This window comes from Salmo salar, chromosome 11 (assembly GCF_965601325.2).
Source record: "Salmo salar chromosome 11, fSalSal1, whole genome shotgun sequence".
NCBI lineage: Eukaryota > Metazoa > Chordata > Actinopteri > Salmoniformes > Salmonidae > Salmo > Salmo salar.
The window spans coordinates 96,139,835-96,162,621 of NC_138301.1; the positions used below are offsets into that span (position 1 = coordinate 96,139,835).

Below are 22,787 nucleotides of genomic sequence, written 5' to 3' on the forward strand. Positions count from 1 at the left end.
TTTTGCTCTGACATGCACTGTCAACTGTTGGACCTCATATCGACAGGTGTGTGTCTTTTCAAATCATGTCCAATCAATTGAATTTACCACAGGTGGACTCTAATGAAGTTGTAGAAATATCTCAAGGATGATCAATGGAAACAGGATGCACCTGAGCTAAATTTAGAGTCTTATAGCTAAGGGTCTGAATACTTATGTAAATCGGGTATTTATGTAGTTTTTTTTTATAAATGTGAAAACATTCTAAAAACCTGTTTTCTCTCTGTCTTTGTGGGGGATTGTGTGTAGATTGATTTATTTTTATTTAATACATTTTAGAAATAAGGCTGTAATGTTACAAAATGTGGAAAAAGTCAAGGGGTCTGAATACTTTCCGAATGCACTGTATTTAGAAATGTGATCCGAGATCTTCCAGTGGCAAGTACTGTACACGTGTACACTAGACTTGATCATTATTTTGATTACCCTCCCTAAACACCCAAAGAGCAAGAAGTAGCATAGTTGCAAGGTAATTACTCCCTAGAAAGAAGAAACCTTGAGAGGAACCACTCAGGAGGGGATATACAGTTGAAGTCAGAAGTTTACATACACCTTAGCCAAATACATTTAAACTCAGTTTTTCACAATTCCTGACATTTAATCCTAATTAAAATTCCCTGTCTTAGGTCAGTTAGGATCACTGCTTTATTTTAAGAATGTGAAATGTCAGAGTAATAGTAGAGAGAATGATTTATTTCAGCTTTTATTTCTTTCATCACATTCCCAGTGGGTCAGAAGTTTACATACACTCAATTAGCATTTGGTAGCCTTGCCTTTAAATTGTTTAACTTGGGTCAAACATTTTGGGTAGCCTTCCACAAGCTTCCCACAATACGTTGGGTGAATTTTGGCCCATTCCTCCTGACAGAGCTGGTGTAACTGAGTCAGGTTTGTAGGCCTCCTTGCTCGCACACGCTTTTTCATTTTTATGCCCACAAAATTTCTATGGAATTGAGGTCAGGGCTTTGTGATGGCCACTCCAATACCTTGATTTTGTTGCCCTTAAGCCATTTCGCCACAACTTTGGAAGTATCCTTGGGGTCATTGTCCATTTGGAAGACCCATTTGCAACAAAGCTTTAACTTCCTGACTGATGTCTTGAGATGTTGCTTCAATATATCCACATACTTTTCCTGCCTCATCATGCCATCTATTTTGTGAAGTGCACCAGTCCCTCCTGCAGCAAAGCACCCCCACAACATGATGCTCCCCTTGCTTCACAGTTGGGATGGTGTTCGTTGGCTTGCAAGCCAAACAGTTCTATTTTTGTTTAATCAGACCAGAGGACATTTCTCCAAATAGTATGATCTTTGTCCCCATGTGCAGTTGCAAACCGTGGTCTGGCTTTTTTATGGCGGTTTTGGAGCGGTGGCTTCTTCCTTGCTGAGCGGCCTTTCAGGTTATGTCGATATAGGACTCGTTTTACTGTGGATATAGATACTTTTGTACCTGTTTCTTCCAGCATTTTCACAAGGTCCTTTGCTGTTGATCTGGGATTGATTTGCACTTTTTGCACCAAAGTACGTTCATCTCTAGGAGACAGAACACGTCTCCTTCCTGAGCAGTATGATGGTTGCGTGGTCCCATGGTGTTTATACTTGTGTACTATTGTTTGTACAGATGAATGTGGTACCTTCAGGCACTTGGAAATTGCTCCCAAGGATGAACCAAACTGGTGGAGGTCTACAATTCTTTTTCTGAGGTCTTGGCTGATTTATTTTGATTTTCCCATGATGTCAAGCAAAGAGGCACTGAGTTTGAAGGTAGGCCTTGAAATACATCCACAGGTACACCTGCAATTGACTCAAATGATGTCAATTAGCCTAACAGAAGCTTCTAAAGCCATGACATCATTTTCTGGAATTTTCCAAGCTGTTTAAAGGCATGGTCAACTTAGTGTATGTAAACTTCTGACCCACTGGAATTGTGATACAGTGAATTATAAGTGAAATAATCTGTCTGTAAACAATTGTTGGAAAAATTACTTGTGTCATGCACTAAGTAGACATTTGTGGTGTGGTTGAAAAACTAGTTTTAATGACTCCAACCTAAATGTATGTAAACTTCTACAGACCTATACAGTGGACTTGTATTCTGACATGTTTTCTTAAATCCTTGACACAGTGGCTTGGTTATCCCCAGCTAATGAAGAGAATCCTATTGTTTGTTTTTGTGGCATTGATTATGTGACTGATTCCTTCAACAAGCTCTCACAGTCTCACGTCAGAATTAGACGTTCATGTTCCTCAAACTTCAAATTCAAAGTTGTTCCGAATGTCAAATTTAAAAAGTGTTCAAGGTTAAGTTTAGGCATTAACTCAGAATTTGTATGGTTAGGGTTAAGTTTAGGCATTAACTCAGAATTTGTATTGTTAGGGTTAAGTTTAGGCATTAACTCAGAATTTGTATGGTTAGGGTTAAGTTTCGGCATTAACTCAGAATTTGTATGGTTAGGGTTAATTTTAGGCATTAACTCAGAATTTGTATGGTTAGGGTTAAGTTTAGGCATTAACTCAGAATTTTTATGGTTAGGGTTAAGTTTAGGCATTAACTCTGAATTTTTATGGTTAGGGTTAAGTTTAGGCATTATAGTAACTCCGAAATCTTAACGATGAGGCATTAACTCCAAATGGTTAAGGTTTGGGATACACTCATCACATATTTGTTTGTTATTTTTATTGCTGGATTCGAACATGCAATGTTTTGCACCAGAGGCAGATGCTTTCGCCTATCCACCATCCTCGTCCACAACAACCCAGCAAAACTGAAACCAACTTGAAGGTAACAGCGCTTGTTATTGCTCCTTAGTGGCCAGTTTCCACGTCATCTCCCGACGTCCTCAGACATGAATGGCCGTGTTACTGACTTGTTTCACGGGTGACCTGGCTGGATTTCTTCAATGCTTTGGCATGCTGTGATCTTAGCAGTTGCATTGTGAGACAGTGGGAATGGGCTGTGGGACAGTGTATCTTCACCAATGTAGAGAAAATGTCGCTTGGCACTGATTCAGGAACAGTGTAGAGGAACATTGGTGTGTGGGGATTTGCTTCTAAGGCATTATAAAGGGCTTGAGAGCAGAGAGACTGGCAGGGAGAGATGGGCAGTGCACTCAGACCTCATCCCAATCATGTTTTATGTGCATAGAGCTTTTTGAAAGCTCTATGCACATAACGTACTCAACTTAACAGTAACCCAGGCCCAAAGTTCAGATGAGAATTGAAATGTTGACAGGACTGCCATTGCCAAGTGAGGGAGGGATGTAGCTTCTCTGTCCAGCTCCTCTCTTCCCGACAAACCTCTTGTCACTATTTACCTCACTTCCCTCAAAGTGTGTAGTACACAGGCGTAGGTTGGCATACGAGTGTATGTGGTGACCACAACAAAATGTCCACAACACAGTATCCCTTGACGTCTGGCTGCTGTGAGGAGAAAATCCAGCAGGCCCCTTTCTTCACTCTTCATGCAGTGTGATTGTGTGTATGTGTGTGTGTAGGTTGATACTGCCTTTTGGCAGGTTTTGTGTAGAGAGGTGATGGGACACATTCACTGTGTCAGTGAACAAGCCGTTCACTTGTTGATAAACACACACTAACTCAGGCACACTCCACACATACTTCCATGCAGTCTAGTTTCAAGTTTCAAGTTTTAACCAAAGTTGTAAGGTTAGTTGGGGCTGGAGGTGAAAGGTGATAATGGTTTATTGCTCCATCCCTTATTTTCTCAAATGTTCATTGCTCTCTCTCCCTTCCTATTTTTCTCCCTCTCTCTCTCTGTCATTGTCAATCTCTCTCTGTCTCTCTGTCGCTCTCTCTCTCTCTCTCTCTCTCTCTCTCTATCGTACCTCTGTCCCCCCCTCCACTGCCCACCGTGTCGCTTGTTCTCTCTCTCCCTTCATCCTCTCCTTCATTAGTGCCTGTTCTGTAACCCTTTTCCCTTCCTGAGGGGATGTCAGCTCATTCCACCCCTATGTCACCCTGACTCCTGGTGTGGTGTTTGGGGTATGTTAGACAGCCAGTTGAGGGGTCTTCATCCCCCTCTGTCTGTAGCACACTGATCCCACAGAGAGAACACAGCTATGTCCCAAATACTGTAGCACCCTATTCCCTATTTGGTGCACTACTTTTGACCAGGACCCATATGGCTCTATAGGACTATATAAGGAATAGAGTGCCATTTGGAGCATGTCCTACAGCACCTTGAACAACAACAGAAAGTGCAGTTATTACAGCCAATAGATCGTATTGATGGCCAAACATTGACAAGTAGTAATCTGTATACTGCACAGTACAAAATCCATGTCATATTCTCCATGTCATCTCTTTTTATCCCTTCTCTATCCTTTTACCTCTTACCTGGCCTGTCCATGTTCATTACATTTACATTACATTTAAGTCATTTAGCAGACGCTCTTATCCAGAGCGACTTACAAATTGGTGCATTCACCTTATGATATCCAGTGGAACAACCACTTTACAATAGTGCATCTAAATCTTTTAAGGGGGGGGGGGGGTTAGAAGGATTACTTGATCCTATCCTAGGTATTCCTTAAAGAGGTGGGGTTTCAGGTGTCTCCGGAAGGTGGTGATTGACTCCGCTGTCCTGGCGTCGTGAGGGAGCTTGTTCCACCATTGGGGTGCCAGAGCAGCGAACAGTTTTGACTGGGCTGAGCGGGAACTGTGCTTCCTCAGAAGTAGGGGGGCCAGCAGGCCAGAGGTGGATGAACGCAGTGCCCTTGTTTGGGTGTAGGGGCTGATCAGAGCCTGAAGGTATGGAGGTGCCGTTCCCTTCACAGCTCCGTAGGCAATCACCATGGTCTTGTAGCGGATGCGAGCTTCAACTGGAAGCCAGTGGAGAGACTCATGACTCTAACTACCTCATGGAGTACATTACGTCATCCCAGTTTCATAACTCATTTGAACATAATATGACCATAATTTACCCGCGTTCATTTCTCCATATTTAGCATGGAGGCCAATGGTGACAACACTGTCTGTTCTAGGGAAGGATAATGTTATGAAACGGTTCACTCACCGTATGCTACTGGTTCACATCAAGTCACTTACCCAGACCCAAAAATAAGCACATTATTCAGCCCTTATTTTATTTTAGAAATCTAATTTCAGGAATACCAATGTTTAAATAAGAATCTTCATAGGACAACATTTTAGAAGGTTTGGAGAAGCTGCCAAATACTGAGCACTGCAGTATGAGGACGGTTATCACAGTTATATTATACCAAAACCAACAGGCTTCACATTGTTAAGAGCTTGAAGAAACATGACATTCTAAATAATGACATCAGGGATTTCTGGTTATCATCCAAATGCGTTTAGCTTCTCATGGTACTGTAGCTTCTGATGAGGTATTTTACACAGCAAGTCAAAACAAACTTTGAAGCCAAATCGTTGCTAAAGATGATGTTTGTGTCTGCATTTGTCTTGGATTGGTCTTCATTAAAGGTCACTTAAGCCGCAACACTTTGATATAGCCATAAATAATATTTACAGAGTATTTGACTTCAAGCAGCTTGCTATTTTCACTTTGGTATCTGCACTTGCTTCACAGTACTCAATGAATATAGTAAAAAACTAACTTTTGGTTGGAGTTGAGTTGAGGGCATGCTCTAGCCTGGGAATTTAGACTGTTCTGCCTATTCTCTGCCAGTCTGTCACGGATTCCCCTGGAACATTCATTGCGCACACCTGGCCCCTATTCCCACTGATTGTATTTGTATATATGTGCCCTTTGTTCACCACGGTGCTGTCGATTATTGTTACAATGTCTGTTGGTGCGTGTGAGTACCTGTGCTGTGTGTTTTGGCTTTCGTGCCATTGTGGATTGCACAGATGATTATGGGTCTCGTCCCGTGTGTTAATTATTGTGCGTGTGTGTTATTTATTCGAGGTACTCCTCGCTCTTTTGTTTGGGTTTCGACCCTGTGTTTTTGTTACGTGTTTGTTTGGTCTTCGTCCCCGTGCCTTTATACGGCACGCCCTAATTTGGGCTGAATAAAACCCCTATTACACATTCCTGTGCCTGTCTCCTGAATCTTTGTTACCAACGTGACACCGTCTATTCTTCTGCCCTGCCATTTTAGTGATATCTTCTCTCGCTTAGACAGCAAAGTAGACAGAGTAACTACTGTGTGCTGATGATAAAGACAGAGCAATTTACTGCTCAGTTAAGATACCTTTCACTTAGGCTCAGTGCTACTCTGCTTAATTTGTTTCTTTTATGGAGAGCAAGATAATAACTGTATTTGAAACATATAAATGCTTTGAGATTATGTACATGAAAAACACTCTGATTAAAATGCATTACTATTACATTATGTGTAGGAAATACAACTACAATACGGTTCCATGGTTATGCTATGTAACCTATAAGCCTGCTATAAAGCAATAGTGTTGTTTTGTGACGTGCTAGGTGGTGTTCAACTCATTTGTGATATATCATGTAGAATAGATATAGTAAATCATGTGTACATGCACTTTGTTACCTTATGGGGAAACTCATTTCAAAATAGTCCCAGTGTTATCTTATGAAGAGCTAGGTGTTGTGATATATTGGGTAGGGATCTAACTCGCACACAGCCTCCAGAGAACAGGATCTGGGTTGTTTACATCTGCTGAGAGGTGGAGGATGACCCGCCGTGACCCAGGTATGGGTGCATGTCTGACCCTCATCATTCCCCAGCTGCTCTCTCTCTGTATCTCCCTCCTCCCTCCTCTAGTGGAATGCTGTTTACACCATTCCTCCGCTGTCCCCCTCTTCCCTCTTTTCCTGGTACAGCTTTTCACAAACTGCCCTTTGTTTCACTGACAGCTGAACTTCACCTCTGAGATTCCCCTCAGGTTAACAGAGATTAGGTTTGGGGTCAGGTCTTCAGGTCTCCCCTTCCATCTCCCTTGTTTCCCCCCTTCCCTCTCTTTTCCCTCTCACTTCACTGTCAAAGGCATTTCTCATCATAGCTGCACTGGCTGTAATGAAGGTCTCACTGCTACCTTTGACAGGCAGTCTGGGAATGGAGAAGAATTCCTATAGCTAATAATAGTCAGATGGAAGCATCGCCATCAAAATGTTTTTCCTTTAAGAATCCTTCAGGAATTTCGTCCTTACGGAAAAGAACTTACGGAAAAGGGTGTGATGCAGCTAAGACTTGGGGACTGGAAGCCATGCCAAAGCTGTGGCTGAAAATACGAACCAAGGCTGATCATTTGTTGGAAAAGCCGTTTGGGAATGTCGATAATGTTGGGGCAGATGACCCGCGTGGCTTTTTGGAGTCCAAGGAAGCCTGGCTGGTCTATGTGAAGTGAGCCACATTGTTTCACAACATCCAATACACCACAGGAAGTTCTTACTCAGACAGGAAGAAGCCATCTCCTGCATCCCCCTCTTCAAGGGGGGAGACACTCTAGACCCAGACTGTTACAGACCTATATCTATCCTACCCTGCCTTTCTAAGGTCTTCGAAAGCCAAGTTAACAAACAGATCACCAACCATTTCGAATCCCACCGTACCTTCTCCGCTATGCAATCTGGTTTCTGAGCTGGTCAAGGGTGCACCTCAGCCATGCTCAAGGTCCTAAACGACATCATAACCACCATCGATAAAAGACAATACTATGCAGCTGTATTCATCGACCTGGCCAAGGCTTTCGACTCTGTCAATCACCACATTCTTATCGGCAGACTCAACAGCCTTGGTTTCTCAAATGACTGCCTCGCCTGGTTCACCAACTACTTCTCAGACAGAGTTCAGTGTGTCAAATCGGAGGGCCTGTTGTCCAGACCTCTTGCAGTCTCTATGGGGGTGCCACAGGGTTCAATTCTCGGCCCGACTCTTTTCTCTGTATACATCAATGATGTCGCTCTTGCTGCTGGTGATTCTCTGATCCATCTCTTCGCAGATGACACCATTCTGTATACTTCTGGCCCTTCTTTGGACACTGTGTTAACTAACCTCCAGTCGATCTTCAGTGCCATACAACTCTCTTTCCGTGGCCTCCAACTGCTCTTAAATGCAAGTAAAACTAAATGCATGCTCTTCAACCGATCGCTGCCCGCACCTGCCCGCCAGTCCAGCATCACTACTCTGGACGGTTCTGACCTAGAATAGGTGAACAATTACAAATCCCTAAGTGTCTGGTTAGACTGTAAACTCTCCTTCCAGACTCACATTAAGCATCTCCAATCCAAAATTAAATCTAGAATCGGCTTCCTATTTCGCAACAAAGCATCCTTCACTTATGCTGCCAAACTTACTCTCGTAAAACTGACTATCCTACCGATCCTTGATTTCGGCAATGTCATTTATAATATAACCTCCAACACTCTACTCAGCAAATTGGATGCAGTCTATCACAATGCCATCCGTTTTGTCACCAACGCCCCATATACTACCCACCACTGCGACCTGTATGCTCTCGTTGGCTGGCCCTCGCTTCATATTCGTCGCCAAACCCACTGGCTCCAGGTCATCTATAAGTCTTTGCTAGGTAAAGCCCCGCCTTATCTCAGCTCACTGGTCACCATAGCAGCACCCACCCATAGCACGCGCTCCAGCAGGTATATTTCACTGGTCATCCCCAAAGCCTATTCCTACTTTGGCCGCCTTTGCTTCCAGTTCTCTGCTGCCAATGACTGGAATGAATTGCAAAAATCACTGAAGCTGGAGACTCATATCTCCCTCACTAACTTTAAGCATCAGCTGTCAGAGCAGCTCACAGATCACTGCATCTGTAGATAGCCCATCTGTAAATATCCCATCCAACTACCTCGTCCCCATATTGTTATTTATTTATTTATTTTTCTCCTTTGCACCCCAGTATCTCTACTTGCACATTCATCTTCTGCACATCTATCACTCCAGTGTTTACTTGCTAAAGTGTAATTACTTTGCCTTACCTCCCTAATCTTACCTCATTTGCACACACTGTATATAGATTTTTTCCTATTTTGCTATTGACTGTATGTTTGTTTAATGCATGTGTAACTCTGTGTTGTTGTTTGTGTCGCACTGCTTTGCTTTATCTTGGCCTGGTCGCAGTTGTAAATAAGAACTTGGTTAAATAAAGGTTAAATAAAGGTGAAATAAAGAAAATTCAAAAAGTGCTGAATAACGAGACTGAGGGGGGTCAGATTAAAAATAATACACCCCCACACACACACAAGCAGGCATGCACACACACACATATACACACAAGCAGGCATGCACACACACACAAGCAGGCATGCACACACACCTACACACACACACAAGCAGGCATGCACACATACACACACACACACACACACACAAGCAGGCATGCACACACACACATACACACACAGACACACACACACACACACACACACACACACACACACACACACACACACACACACACACACACACACACACACACACACACACACACACACACACAAGCAGGCATGCACACACATACACACACACACAAGCAGGCATGCACACACATACACACACAAGCAGGCATGCACACACACACACACACACACACACACACCAGCAGGCATGAACACACACACACACACACACACACACACACCACACACACACACACACACACACACACACACACACACACACACACACACACACACAAGCAGGCATGCACACACACACATACACACACACAAGCAGGCATGCACACACACACACACACACAAACAAAGGGTATGGGGCTGTACTTATTGTACTTATTGTTCATGATAGCATCCTATTGATTTTTTTTTCACTTAGAGTGAGGAGTGGCTTGTTGTTGTGTTTCCTGTCTGTGGTTCATTGAGTTCATCATCGAAGACACACACACTATTTGATTGTGTGAGACTGTATTGGACTTTTCTGAATGTGTATGTGTGGGTGTGCGTTTGTGTATCAACGTGTGTGTGTGTATCAATTTGTTTGCCCGTGAGACACTGACAATATCTCCATCTTTCTTGCCCTGTCCTCTTCTTCTCCAGTGGGTGTTGAGTGACATCTGAAGGGGCTTTCTGACTAACAATGGAATGGTATGGAGGAGAAAATCCACAGTTACACGTGGAACACAATAGGAAACATTCACCATGTAAACAGTTACATACAGCTCTGTCTGAACCAAGTCTGTTTTAGAATGTTGTTCTAGGAAGTGGTGCCAGGCACAAGGACAGAGCACTAACCCTGGACACTTAAACATGTAATTAAGGATATTAAAGAAATTACAATTGAACAATGTGCTCCAGGGATGTGCTATCAAGCCAGTGATGTCAAAGCACTCGCATTAAACAAAGGAACAAGTCCGAAAGTCGGCCATGTTTAAAGGAAAGTTGAAACTTTCCTTTATGTTGTAACGAACTTACGCTTCAACTTTCTCCTGTCTTTACCTCATCCAACAATGGACTCAAAGTGTGATTTTGTGTTGCATTTGAGAATATTCACTCATCAAGGTTAGCTTTTGCATTTGATTGTGTTTCTCCAATCTCGTTTAACCTCCGTCCCAGAAAACCTCTTAAGTCCTCCATTCGGCCTGTTTTACATTTACATTTTAGTCATTTAGCAGACGCTCTTATCCAGAGCGACTTACAGTAGTGAATGCATACATTTCATTTCATGCATTTTTTTTGTTATTTTTTTTTGTACTGGCTCCCCGTGGGAATCGAACCCACAACCCTGGCGTTGCACACACCATGCTGGTGTTGCAAACACCATGCTCTACCAGGGAAGGCTTTTTTTCTTTTTTTCCACTTTTTTGTCCATTCTTCACCAAGACCCATTGTTGCTTCCATACAACCAGGAGAGAACACAGAGAAGCCTTGTACTATGCTTTTTGTCTTACCCTGTTCCCCACTTCTCCTCTCCTCCTCGGTCCCCCCTCTCTCCACCAGACTACACAATGTCAGGAAACTGGGTCTAAAGGGTTCACACAAACCCAGACCTGCTCTAATGGAGCGAGGCAAAGAAAGAACGCAGGCCCGAAGGAAGAAGGAAAAGGCTGGACATTGTCCAAAGGTGAATAGTCAAGTTGTTTTTTTTGGTGGAGGAGAGAGAGGGGATGCATGATTAAGGCCAGGCCAGCAGGATGCAGCAGCCAGGCAGCAGCTGGAGTGAACTGCTGAACGGAGGTTGGGTATACAAGGACTAACAGACTGGGGGCCAACCCTTCACCTTGAGGGCTTTGCTCTAGGCTGTTTTGCAGTTTGAATTGATTGCAGTGTTTTTAGCAGCAGTGGTTAGTGTATGTGTACAGCACTCGATGTGTGAATTAAGTTGTTTTTTGGGGGTGGTTTTACAGAATGTTTGAGTGTGTTTTTTGTTTGTGTGCACTGTACACTGAGAGTACAAAATATTAAGAACACCTTCCTAATATTAAGTTGCACAGTCTCAATTTGTCGGGGCATGGAGTCTACCACGTGTCGAAAGCATTTCACAGAGATGCTGGCCCATGTTGATTCCAATGCTTCACACAGTTGGCTAGATGTCCTTTGAGTAGTGGACCATTCTTGATACACACGGGAAACTGTTGAGCAGTGTTACCGTTTTAAACACAAACCGGTATGCCTGGCACATACTACCATACCCCATTCAAAGGCACTTAAATCTTTTGTTTTTTCCATTCACCCTCTGAATGGCACACATACACAATTCATGTCTTAATTGTCTCAAGGCTTAGAAATCCTTCTTTAACCTGTCTCCTCCACTTCATCTACACTGATTGAAGTGGATTTAACAAGTGACATCAACGAGGGATCATAGCTTTCACCTGGATTCACCTGGTCAGTCTATGTCATGGAAAGATCAGGTGTTCATAATGTGTATTTCTGTGGTAGTGTTTGTATGTGCTGTATGTGTGAATATGTTCCGTATTTGTGTAGAGTGTTTATTTGTGTTCAATGTTTGCGAGAAACATGAGAGTATGTGAATGAATGTGTGTGTTCTCCTTCTCTCTTTCTACTCATGCCATATCCCAGCTCTCTGTTATCAGGGAACAGCAGGCCAGTGGTGTGACTGCCAGCTGATGTTCTGAACCACAACAACCCTCACTGAGTGCCATGTCACATCGTGGACAAATAGATTAGGTGTGTGTGTGTGTGTGTGTGTGTGTGTGTGTGTGTGTGTGTGTGTGTGTGTGTGTGTGTGTGTGTGTGTGTGTGTGTGTGTGTGTGTGTGTGTGTGTGTGTGTGTGGGTGGCATATGTGCATCGATGAGTGTGAGTAAGCGTGTGTGTGTGTGTGACTGATCAACCCCCCCATCACCCCACTCCATCATCCCTCCTCCGCTCTGAGCCCCTTAGCCTGGGAGTGTACAATGGCAGGCCCACTGGTGTCTCTCCTCAGTGGAGCATGTGAGAGAGTGTTCCTGCTGTGGACCACTGCTATGCAGCCATTGGGGCGCAGGGCTATATATACAATGCATTTGGAAAGTATTCAGACCCCTTGATATTTCTACATTTTGTTACGTTACAGCCTTATTCTAAAATGAATTACGTTTATTTTTACCTTTTCAATCTACAAACAATACCCTATAATGACAAAGCAAAAATAGGTTTTTAGAAATGTTTGCAAATGTTTTAAAAATAAAAAACTGAAATATCACATATACATAAGTATTCAGACCCTTTACTCAGTACTTTGTTGAAGCACCTTTGGCAGCTATTACAGCCTCGAGTCTTCTTGGGTATGACACTACAAGCTTGGCACACCTGTATTTGGGGAGTTTCTCCCATTCTTCTCTGCAGATCCTCTCAAGCTCTGTCAGGTTCGATGGGGAGCGTCTGTGCACAGCTATTTTCAGGTCTCTCCAGAGATGTTTGATCGGGTTCAAGTCCGGGCTCTGGCTGGGCTACTCAAGGACATTCAGAGACTTGTCCCGAAACCACCCCTGTGTTGTCTTGGCTGTGTGCTTAGGGTCATTGTCCTGTTGGAAGGTGAACCTTTGCCCCAGTCTGTGGTCGTGAGTGCTCTGGAGCAGGTTTTCATCAAGGATCTTTCTGTACTTTGTTCCATACATCTTTCCCTCGATCCTGACTAGTCTCCCAGTCTCTGCTGCTGAAAAACATCCCCACAGCATGATGCTGCCACCACCATGCTTCACTGTAGGGATGGTGCCTGTTTCCTCCAGACGTGATGCTTGGCATTCAGGCCAAAGAGATCAATCTTGGTTTCATCAGACCAGAGAATCTTGTTTCTTATGGTCTGAGAGTGCTTTTGGTGCCTTTTGGCAAACTCCAATTGGGCTGCCTGTCCAAACTTTTGACTAGTTTTGTGTATCTGATATATACTGCTCAAAAAAATAAAGGGAACACTTAAACAACACAATGTAACTCCAAGTCAATCACACTTCTGCGAAATCAAACTGGCCACTTAGGAAGCAACACTGATTGACAATACATTTCACATGCTGTTGTGCAAATGGAATAGACAACAGGTGGAAATTATAGGCAATAAGCAAGACACCCCCAATAAAGGAGTGGTTCTGCAGGTGGAGACCACAGACCACTTCTCAGTTCCTATGCTTCCTGGCTGATGTTTTGGTCACTTTTGAATGCTGGCGGTGCTTTCACTCTAGTGGTAGCATGAGACGGAGTCTACAACCCACACAAGTGGCTCAGGTAGTGCAGCTCATCCAGGATGGCAAATCAATGCGAGCTGTGGCAAGAAGGTTTGCTGTGTCTGTCAGCGTAGTGTCCAGAGCATGGAGGCGCTACCAGGAGACAGGCCAGTACATCAGGAGACGTGGAGGAGGCCGTAGGAGGGCAACAACCCAGCAGCAGGACCACTACCTCCGCCTTTGTGCAAGGAGGAGCAGGAGGAGCACTGCCAGAGCCCTGCAAAATGACCTCCAGCAGGCCACAAATGTGCATGTGTCTGCTCATACGGTCAGAAACAGACTCCATGAGGGTGGTATGAGGGCCCGACGACCACAGGTGGGGGTTGTGCTTACAGCCCAACACCGTGCAGGACGTTTGGCATTTGCCAGAGAACACCAAGATTGGCAAATTCGCCACTGGCGCCCTGTGCTCTTCACAGATGAAAGCAGGTTCACACTGAGCATATGTGACAGACGTGACAGAGTCTGGAGACGCAGTGGAGAACGTTCTGCATCCTCCAGCATGACCGGTTTGGCGGTGGGTCAGTCATGGTGTGGGGTGGCATTTCTTTGGGGGGCCGCACAGCCCTCCATGTGCTCGCCAGAGGTAGCCTGACTGCCATTAGGTACCGAGATGAGATCCTCAGACCCCTTGTGAGACCATATGCTGGTGCGGTTGGCCCTGGGTTCCTCCTAATGCAAGACAATGCTAGACCTCATGTGGCTGGAGTGAGTCAGCAGTTCCTGCAAGAGGAAAGCATTGATGCTATGGACTGGCCCGCCCGTTCCCCAGACCTGAATCCAATTGAGCACATCTGGGACATCATGTCTCGCTCCATCCACCAACGCCACGTTGCACCACAGACTGTCCAGGAGTTGGCGGATGCTTTAGTCCAGGTCTGGGAGGAGATCCCTCAGGAGACCATCCGCCACCTCATCAGGAGCATGCCCAGGCGTTGTAGAGAGGTCATACAGGCACGTGGAGGCCACACACACTACTGAGCCTCATTTTGACTTGTTTTAAGGACATTACATCAAAGTTGGATCAGCCTGTAGTGTGGTTTTCCACTTTAATTTTGAGTGTGACTCCAAATCCAGACCTCCATGGGTTGATAAATTGGATTTCCATTGATTATTTTTGTGTGATTTTGTTGTCAGCACATTCAACTATGTAAAGAAAAAAGTATTTAATAAGATTATTTCTTTCATTCAGATCTAGGATGTTGTTTAAGTAAGTGTTCCCTTTATTTTTTTGAGCAGTGTATATATCTCATTGCTTAAATGTATGCATAAATAAGACCTTATAGATGCCCAGTCTTGGTCATGATATGGTTTCAGTTTTTTTTCAGACCACCTTTTACTGAGGAGTGGCTTCCATCTAGCCACTCTATCATAAAGGCCTGATTGGTGGAGTGCTGCAGAGATGGTTGTCATTCTGGAAGGTTCTCCCGTCTCCTCAGAGGAACTCTGGAGACCTGTCAGAGTGACAGTCGGGTTCTTGGTCACCAATTGCTCAGTTCTGCTGGGCGGCCAGCTCTAGGAAGAGTCTCGGTGGTTCAAAATGTCTTCCATTTAAGAACGATGGAGACCACTGTGTTCATGGGGACCTTCAATGCTGCAGAACTTTTTTGGTACCCTTCCCCAGATCTGTGTCTTAACAAAATCCTGTCTCTGAGCTCTATGGACAATTCCTTCGACCTCATGGCTTCGTTTTTGTTCTGACATGCACTGTCAACTGTTGGACCTTATATTGACAGGTGTGTGCTTTACAAAATCATGTCCAATCAATTGGATTTACCACAGGTGGACTCCAATCAAGTTGTAAAAACATCTCAAGGATGATCAATGGACACATGATGCACCAGAGCCTCAAAGCAAAGGGTCTGAATACTTATGTAAATAAGGTCATTCTGTTTTTTTTATATAAATTTGCTAAAAAAAAAATGTGCTTTGTCATTATGGGGCATTGTGTGTAGGCTGATGAGGATTTAAAAAAAATTGTTGATGAAAAAAAATGATTAAATCAATTTTAGAACAAGGCTGTAACATAACAAAATGTGAAAAAAGTCAAGGGGTCTGAATACTTCCCAAACGCACTGTAGCCTGGATCTAACCCTTCTGTTGTTCCTCTGGTCTGAGGAAATGACTATCCCACTGTGTGAGGAGCTGGAACGCGGATTGTCAGGGAACCATGCAGCTCTGCTGTAGTATGTGGAGGTAGTGTACAGATTATTCCTTCACCGGTATTAAGGAGATTTTTATTAATTAAGTGATAATGCCTGAGAAGCCGGTGTTTGGAGGATATATTGGCACGTGTGTTGTTAGCCCCAAGATGAAGTCGAGGGCCGGTATACCGTGCCAATATATCCTCCAATCACCGACTTCGAGGGCATTATCACTTTCATACAATGGGTTACCAACACATTCAAATAATGATTGACCTATTTTCATAAAAAACATTATTATGATGAGTTTATTCACAATATTGCATCCTTCCACTAGTTATAGTCCCAACACAAATCTAAGGTAGCTACCCAAGCCAGTTGGTTGTTTGTTCTATTGGTTCGATTGCCAGAGCCGCAACCCAGTTAAATCGTTTTGTTCTGTATCTACGCCAGTCATTCGTTCTAAATGTTCCATTGCCATTCTGGCTGGCAACGTTCTTATCCCTTGCTTGCTAGCTAGCTGGCTAACTTACAGTCACGTCAAACAGTGCAGCCAGAATAAGAGTAGTAGCTGCATTTGCATTGTTGAAGCTGTTTTCTATTGACATTTATTTGGAGACATCCATAACAATGAGTTAATGATGCGCGATTTCGTCTTGCATAGAAAATATGCTCTCTCGTCAGGACAGACGAGCTAGCAAACAACACAGCTAACACAGTGCATTTTGTTTTGTTTGACCTGTTGACATTTCTTTGTATATATCCATAAAAATGATGCCAGCTGATTCATGATTTCAACTTGCTGAGAAAAGCTGTCTGCCTATTTGTCTCGTCTCGACTCCCAAAACGTTAATTACTATGGGACAGCTGGAGATCGAATTTCAATATTGAAACCATGTTGCAACTGTCGGAGAGACAGACAGCAAGGTTTATACAAATCTCTGCTGTTGAAAACCAAATGCCACTTTAAGAGAAATGTGAGATAATGTCTAGATGCATTTTATAGTGGAGATCAAGTTTTTAAATTGCCTGGCTGGGCTGATGAGACAGTGGATTGTGCAGTGAGATGGAACAGAGTAAATAGGCATTTCAATGTCCTAGCTTTAGCCGGTGGTAACTTGTGGAATAAAGACCGGCTGGAATGGGGTTTTAACCAATCAGAATCCAGGATTAGATCCACCCATTGTATAACATGCACTATCTCATCACTTATTCAAATTGTTATACCTGTATTTGAATCTTAACACCTATATTTTCACGGTTACTTTATAGATAACCTCAGAATGTCTTCTTATGGGATTATTATGTAGTAGGTATTAAGGTTACACCTAGGTACGTACAAAACAGGTTGTACAGTATCTTAGGTTTCAACATGCTATTGTATTCCCTCTGTCTAGGTATTCAGTCAGTAAGTAGTTCTAGGTTAAGTTGCCATGTTCCTCCTATAAGAAACGGTACGCCTTCACGGCGGAAATGACCACCCTGAACTAGGTCTACATCACGTAACCAGATGCAATCCTACATTACGTGAAAAATGAGTCTTTATCAACAGAGTACAGGCAGTTTGGAAAATCTGAAATCTCCATCCTTATTGTCGGCAATGGTCATGTTACAAAAACCTACCGGTGTGTTTGTAGTAGGGAACCCATAAACATTCCCTTTAAGACACAGATTAGAAGGGAGTCAATGTGTTCCTGTTGTTCGTAATGGATCTTAATGTCAGTTGGAGGGTTGTTTCAAAGCGTCACGTGAGCCTGGCATTGAGTGCTTTATGGGTCGAAGGGGCTTGCAACATGAGGAACATGCCTTTCATTGACTTCTTCCCCATGGCTGGAACCTCATCGTGTGTCTTAATTTGGGGCTCCACACTAAAGGCTATAGCAGATGGTGTGTGTGTGTGTGTGTGTGTGTGTGTGTGTGTGTGTGTGTGTGGGACAGACAGACAGACAGACAGACAGACAGACAGACAGACAGACAGACAGACAGACAGACAGACAGACAGACAGACAGACAGACAGACAGACAGACAGACAGACAGACAGACAGACAGACAGAGGTGTAGGCAAAAGCAGACCATGCTCTCCTGTTTCCATGGTCAATAAAATAGAGTTGTGACCTCTGGATTAACTAGTCCTACAGTAAACCCTGGGAGTAAAGAGCAGGAGGCCTGGGTCGGCATGACTCCCCCCCTTGTCCTCTCTGGTTTCTGGGGGAAAGCCTGGCAAATGGCTCCCTGGGGTCTGGGGCACCCTGGTTCTCATGTTTCCCCGCTAAGATTAGACACTTTATTTTGATGTTGCTGCTGACCCTACTGACCTAATGGGGGATCTGGTAGTTGCACTGTTCTCAGGTTTCCCTATAGTAGATGAGTAGTGTGTGTGTGTGTGTGTGTGTGTGTGTGTGTGAGTGTGTGTGTGTGTGAGTGTGTGTGTGTGAGTGTGTGTGTGTGAGTGTGTGTGTCAGTCCTGAGCTTCTGGGGCTTGGAGGAGACAGGCGGCTGCTAATGACCTACACACACATACTGTAGTTACAGTAACACTGACACTGAGACTGCTGTTCATTATACAGCTGTTCCTCATTTGTACGTTGTCATGCATTAGCTCAGAGAATATTTTGTCCTTGTGTCGTTTTCCATTTTACCACTGAGCGTTGATCTTTAGATGCCAGTTTACAGAAGCTGTTTGCTTACTGTTTCAGTGTATTGTTTTGGTCTGCATCCTAGTAGCCCTACGTTCAGTGACACCTTCAGCAGTGCAATGGGAACATCTACTCTGTGGTGGAAACAGTTGGCCAGACAACTGACTATGTGTGCTTTACACTGGGACTTGTTGAATAGGTGTCCACTTCCAGTAATATGGGTAGGAGGTGTTATAGTTTCAGTTTGACTTTGATTATGTTTTAAGATGGCACTGACCTCAACTATGTACACAGCACATGTTTAATGTCTGTGAACTCCTTGCCAACTGTTGATACAATAACACAATGAAGTGCTTTTTTAGGCAGTGTCCATGTTATGTTATTCTCATATGTCACTTTGAGACACAGGCAGGGATATAAACTATACTGTGTACCTAATGTATCGGGAAATGGTTGCCCAGGAGACCATTGTCGAGAAAAACACTTATTGTTTCAGTGCAATAACAGCCACACACACACACACACACGCACGCACGCACGCGCACACACACACACACACACACACACACACACACACACACACACACACACACATTGTGTATGGTGATCTGTGCCCAGACTTCTGCTCAGATTCGAAGTGTGTTCTCACAACACAATGGGCATTTTTCTACAGTTAGGGACACACACTCACGTGTGTCCCTAACATGCTGAAGTCTCGCCCTCCTCCACTCCTCCCCCTCTTTTCTTTCTCAGCCAATCAGAGATAGAGGGTCTTTGGAAGTGTAATGTGACACTGAGGCCTATAGGCTTAATAGGGGCCAGGGCGCGCACACACACACACACACACACACACACACACACACACACACACACACACACACACACACACACACACACACACACACACACACACACACACACACACACACACACACACACACACACACAGACCAGGAGGAGGTGGGAATATGTGCTGGGATGCTGTTGAGGATTAGCCAGAGCGGCGGCAGGCTGTGTGTGTTACGGACAGGACTACACTCTACCTCCAACACACTGCATACTTTAGCCTAGGGACCCACAGCAGGGACTAGTGACTCTAGGGACTAGGGGCCGTGTGAGGATCTAGGGATCCATCAGTGTTGTTACTGAGGAGACTGGATGATGCAGTGTGTGCTCTCCCTTCTCTCAATTCAGCTCAGTGCCGGATCCCCATGCAGCTGTGAAGTTGGCCCTGAAGGGTCGAAGAAGAAGAAATCCAAGAACCTGTAAGTAACCAAACAACCTTTGGTTGACTGTTTCCTGTCTTTGGTTTTCTGTCTTCTTTTCTCTGTAGTTGAAAATGAGGAATGTCTTTGTGTGGTCAATGGGAAATCTCATGTCATGTGTTCTAGCAATGCAGACATTTGATCAAACTAGCATTAATAATGCTGCTTTATGGAGTTTCCCTATTTGACGTAAGCAGGATACCTGAACATGGTTGAATAAGAGAATGTCCCAAAAATGGGGGATTCTTTTGTTTCCCATTCTTGACCGTGAATTAAACTCTGAACACAATTTTGAAATTGTTGTAGTTCTACTAACCTTTATAAGCCAAAGACAAAGATGTTAATTCATTGTTGGGGTAGTGTGGTGTAACCCAAAAATTGTTTTCCTTATACATGGATTTCCCTGCTATATACAGTACAGTGTCACCTCACATTAATGTCATTAGCCTTAATTCTATTGCCTCATGGCTATCAGACACAGCTCAAGCCACAAGCTCAGGCTTGCCATCCGCTCTCCCATAGACTGTTAAAACAGGTGTCAGATCCACTGTTGAATGCTAATGTTTTGAATAAGCCTATGAGGGTATGTATGTTAAGAGGTGTGTGCTCATTGAGACAGTGAATGGCTATTGAGTCTGATTCAGCAGATTGGCAGATTGGGAGTCTTACCTGAAAGAAATCCCTGGCCTGAAGGGATTGTGAATGCATTGCACCATGGAGTGGAGAGGGAGAATTAACTTCATCAATGGCAGATGATCTCCATTCACTTCCTTAGGTGTTAGATGGTGTGTGCGTGAGTGTGTTAAATGTGTATATTGTGAAATTAGCGTGTGTGTGTGTGTGTGTGTGTGTGTGTGTGTGTGTGTGTGTGTGTGTGTGTGTGTGTGTGTGTGTGTGTGTGTGTGTCGTGTGTGTGTTGTAGACCTGGATTCATATACTATTTCAAATATCTCAATTACTTTCACATTTCATATATTTGATTGTATTTTGAAATACATTTGGGAAGTATTTGAAAATACTCAAATACACATAGCCAAATACACTCCAATGCATTTAACACATATATTTGAAAATAGTATTTGAAATAATGTAGAACTTCAATTAAATGCTGAGTCTCAAATAGCTGCCTGTCCCTTTAAATTCAGCAAATAAATGTCTGTTTCAAATAAACACCGGGTCTAAATGAGTTGTTTGCGAGGTTACCATGAATTGTTTAATGTTTAATTTGTTCCGTTAAATAATTCAGTAATACATTTTTTTTTTATAGCAATCATCTGTTTTTATCGCCAGTAAGAAACTGCTGGCCGCGAGCTGCTAACAGCTGAGAACATATATAACATGTACACAAACATGCATATTGATGCCACGCACTCACAAACACATACCCTTTCTCACTCACCACATGGACTGCTGCTAATCACTTTACCCCTACCTATATGTACAGTACATAAACTCAGCAAAAAAAGAAACATACATTTTCAAGACCCTGTCTTTCAAAGATAATTCGTAAAAATCCAAATAACTTCACAGATCTTCATTGTAAAGGATTTAAACACTGTTTCCCATGCTTGTTCAATGAACCATAAACAATTAATGAACATGCACCTGTGGAACGGTCGTTAAGACACTAACAGCTTACAGACGGTAGGCAAGTAAGGTTACAGTTATGAAAACTTAGGACACCAAAGAGGCCTTTCTACTGACTCTGAAAAACACCAAAAGAAAGATGCCCAGGGTCCCTTCTCATCTGCGTGAACGTGCCTTAGGCATGCTGCAAGGAGGCATGAGGACTGCAGATGTGGCCAGGGCAATAAATTGCAATGTCCGTACTGTGAGACGCCTAAGACAGCGCTACAGGGAGACAGGACGGACAGCTGATCGTCCTCACAGTGGCAGACCACGTGTAACAACACCTGCACAGGATCGGTACATCTGAACATCACACCTGCGGGACAGGTACAGGATGGCAACAACAACTGCCCGAGTTACACCAGGAACGCACAATCCCCCCATCAGTGCTCAGACTGTCCGCAATAGGCTGAGAGAGCCTAGACTGAGGGCTTGTAGGCCTGTTGTAAGACAGGTCCTCACCAGACATCACCGGCAACAACATCGCCGGACCAGACAGGACTGGCAAAAACCTGAAAAGGCCACTCAGCAAGGATGAAGCCACTGATCCAAAACCACCACAAAAAAGCCAGACTACGGTTTTCAACTGCACATGGGGACAAAGATCGTACTTTTTGGAGAAACGTTCTCTGGTCTGATGAAACAAAAATAGAACTGTTTGGCCATAATGACCATTGTTATGTTTGGAGGAAAAAGGGGGAGGCTTGCAAGCCAAAGAACACTATCCCAACCGTGAAACACGGGGGTGGCAGCATCATGTTGTGGGGGTGCTTTGCTGCAGGAGGGACTGGTGCACTTCACAAAATAGATGGCATCATGGGGGAGGGAAATTATGTGGAAATATTGAAGCAACATCTCAAGACATCAGTCAGGAAGTTAAAGCTTGGTCGCAAATGGGTCTTCCAAATGGACAATGACCCCAAGCATACTTCCAAAGTTGTGGCAAAATGGCTTAAGGACAACAAAGTCAAGCTATTGGAGTGGCCATCACAAAGCCCTGACCTCAATCCTATAGAAAATGTGTGGGCAGAACTGAAAAAGTGTGTGCGAGCAAGGAGGCCTACAAACCTGACTCAGTTGTACCAGCTCTGTCAGGAGGAATGGGCCAAAATTCACCCAACGTATTGTGGGAAGCTTGTGGAAGTCTACCCGAAACGTTTGACCCAAGTTAAACAATTTAAAGGCAATGCTACCAAATACTAATTGAGTGTATGTAAACTTCTGACCCACTGGGAATGTGATGAAAGAAATAAAAGCTGAAGTAAATCATTCTCTCTACTATTTTTCTGACATTTCACATTCTTAAAATAAAGTGGTGATCCTAACTGACTTAAGACAGGGAATTTTTACTAGGATTAAATGTCAGGAGTTGTGGAAAACTGAGTTTAAATGTATTTGGCTAAGGTGTATGTAAACGTCCGACTTCAACTGCATGCAAATAGTCAAATAAAAGTACTTGTTTTTGGC

At 43.7% G+C, this 22,787-nt stretch overlaps 1 protein-coding gene across 5 annotated transcripts in view; it reads left to right on the forward strand.

The window, feature by feature from the left end:
- LOC106563272 (regulator of G-protein signaling 3) overlaps nucleotides 1–22,787 on the forward strand; it is a 199,960-nt gene that overhangs the window by 157,876 nt on the left and 19,297 nt on the right. For all 5 annotated transcript variants that reach the window (XM_014128717.3, XM_014128719.3, XM_014128718.3 and 2 more), the window contains one exon: nucleotides 19,621–19,691. In XM_014128717.3, coding sequence (XP_013984192.2) covers nucleotides 19,621–19,691 — 71 coding nt within the window. The remainder of the gene's footprint in view (nucleotides 1–19,620; nucleotides 19,692–22,787) is intronic.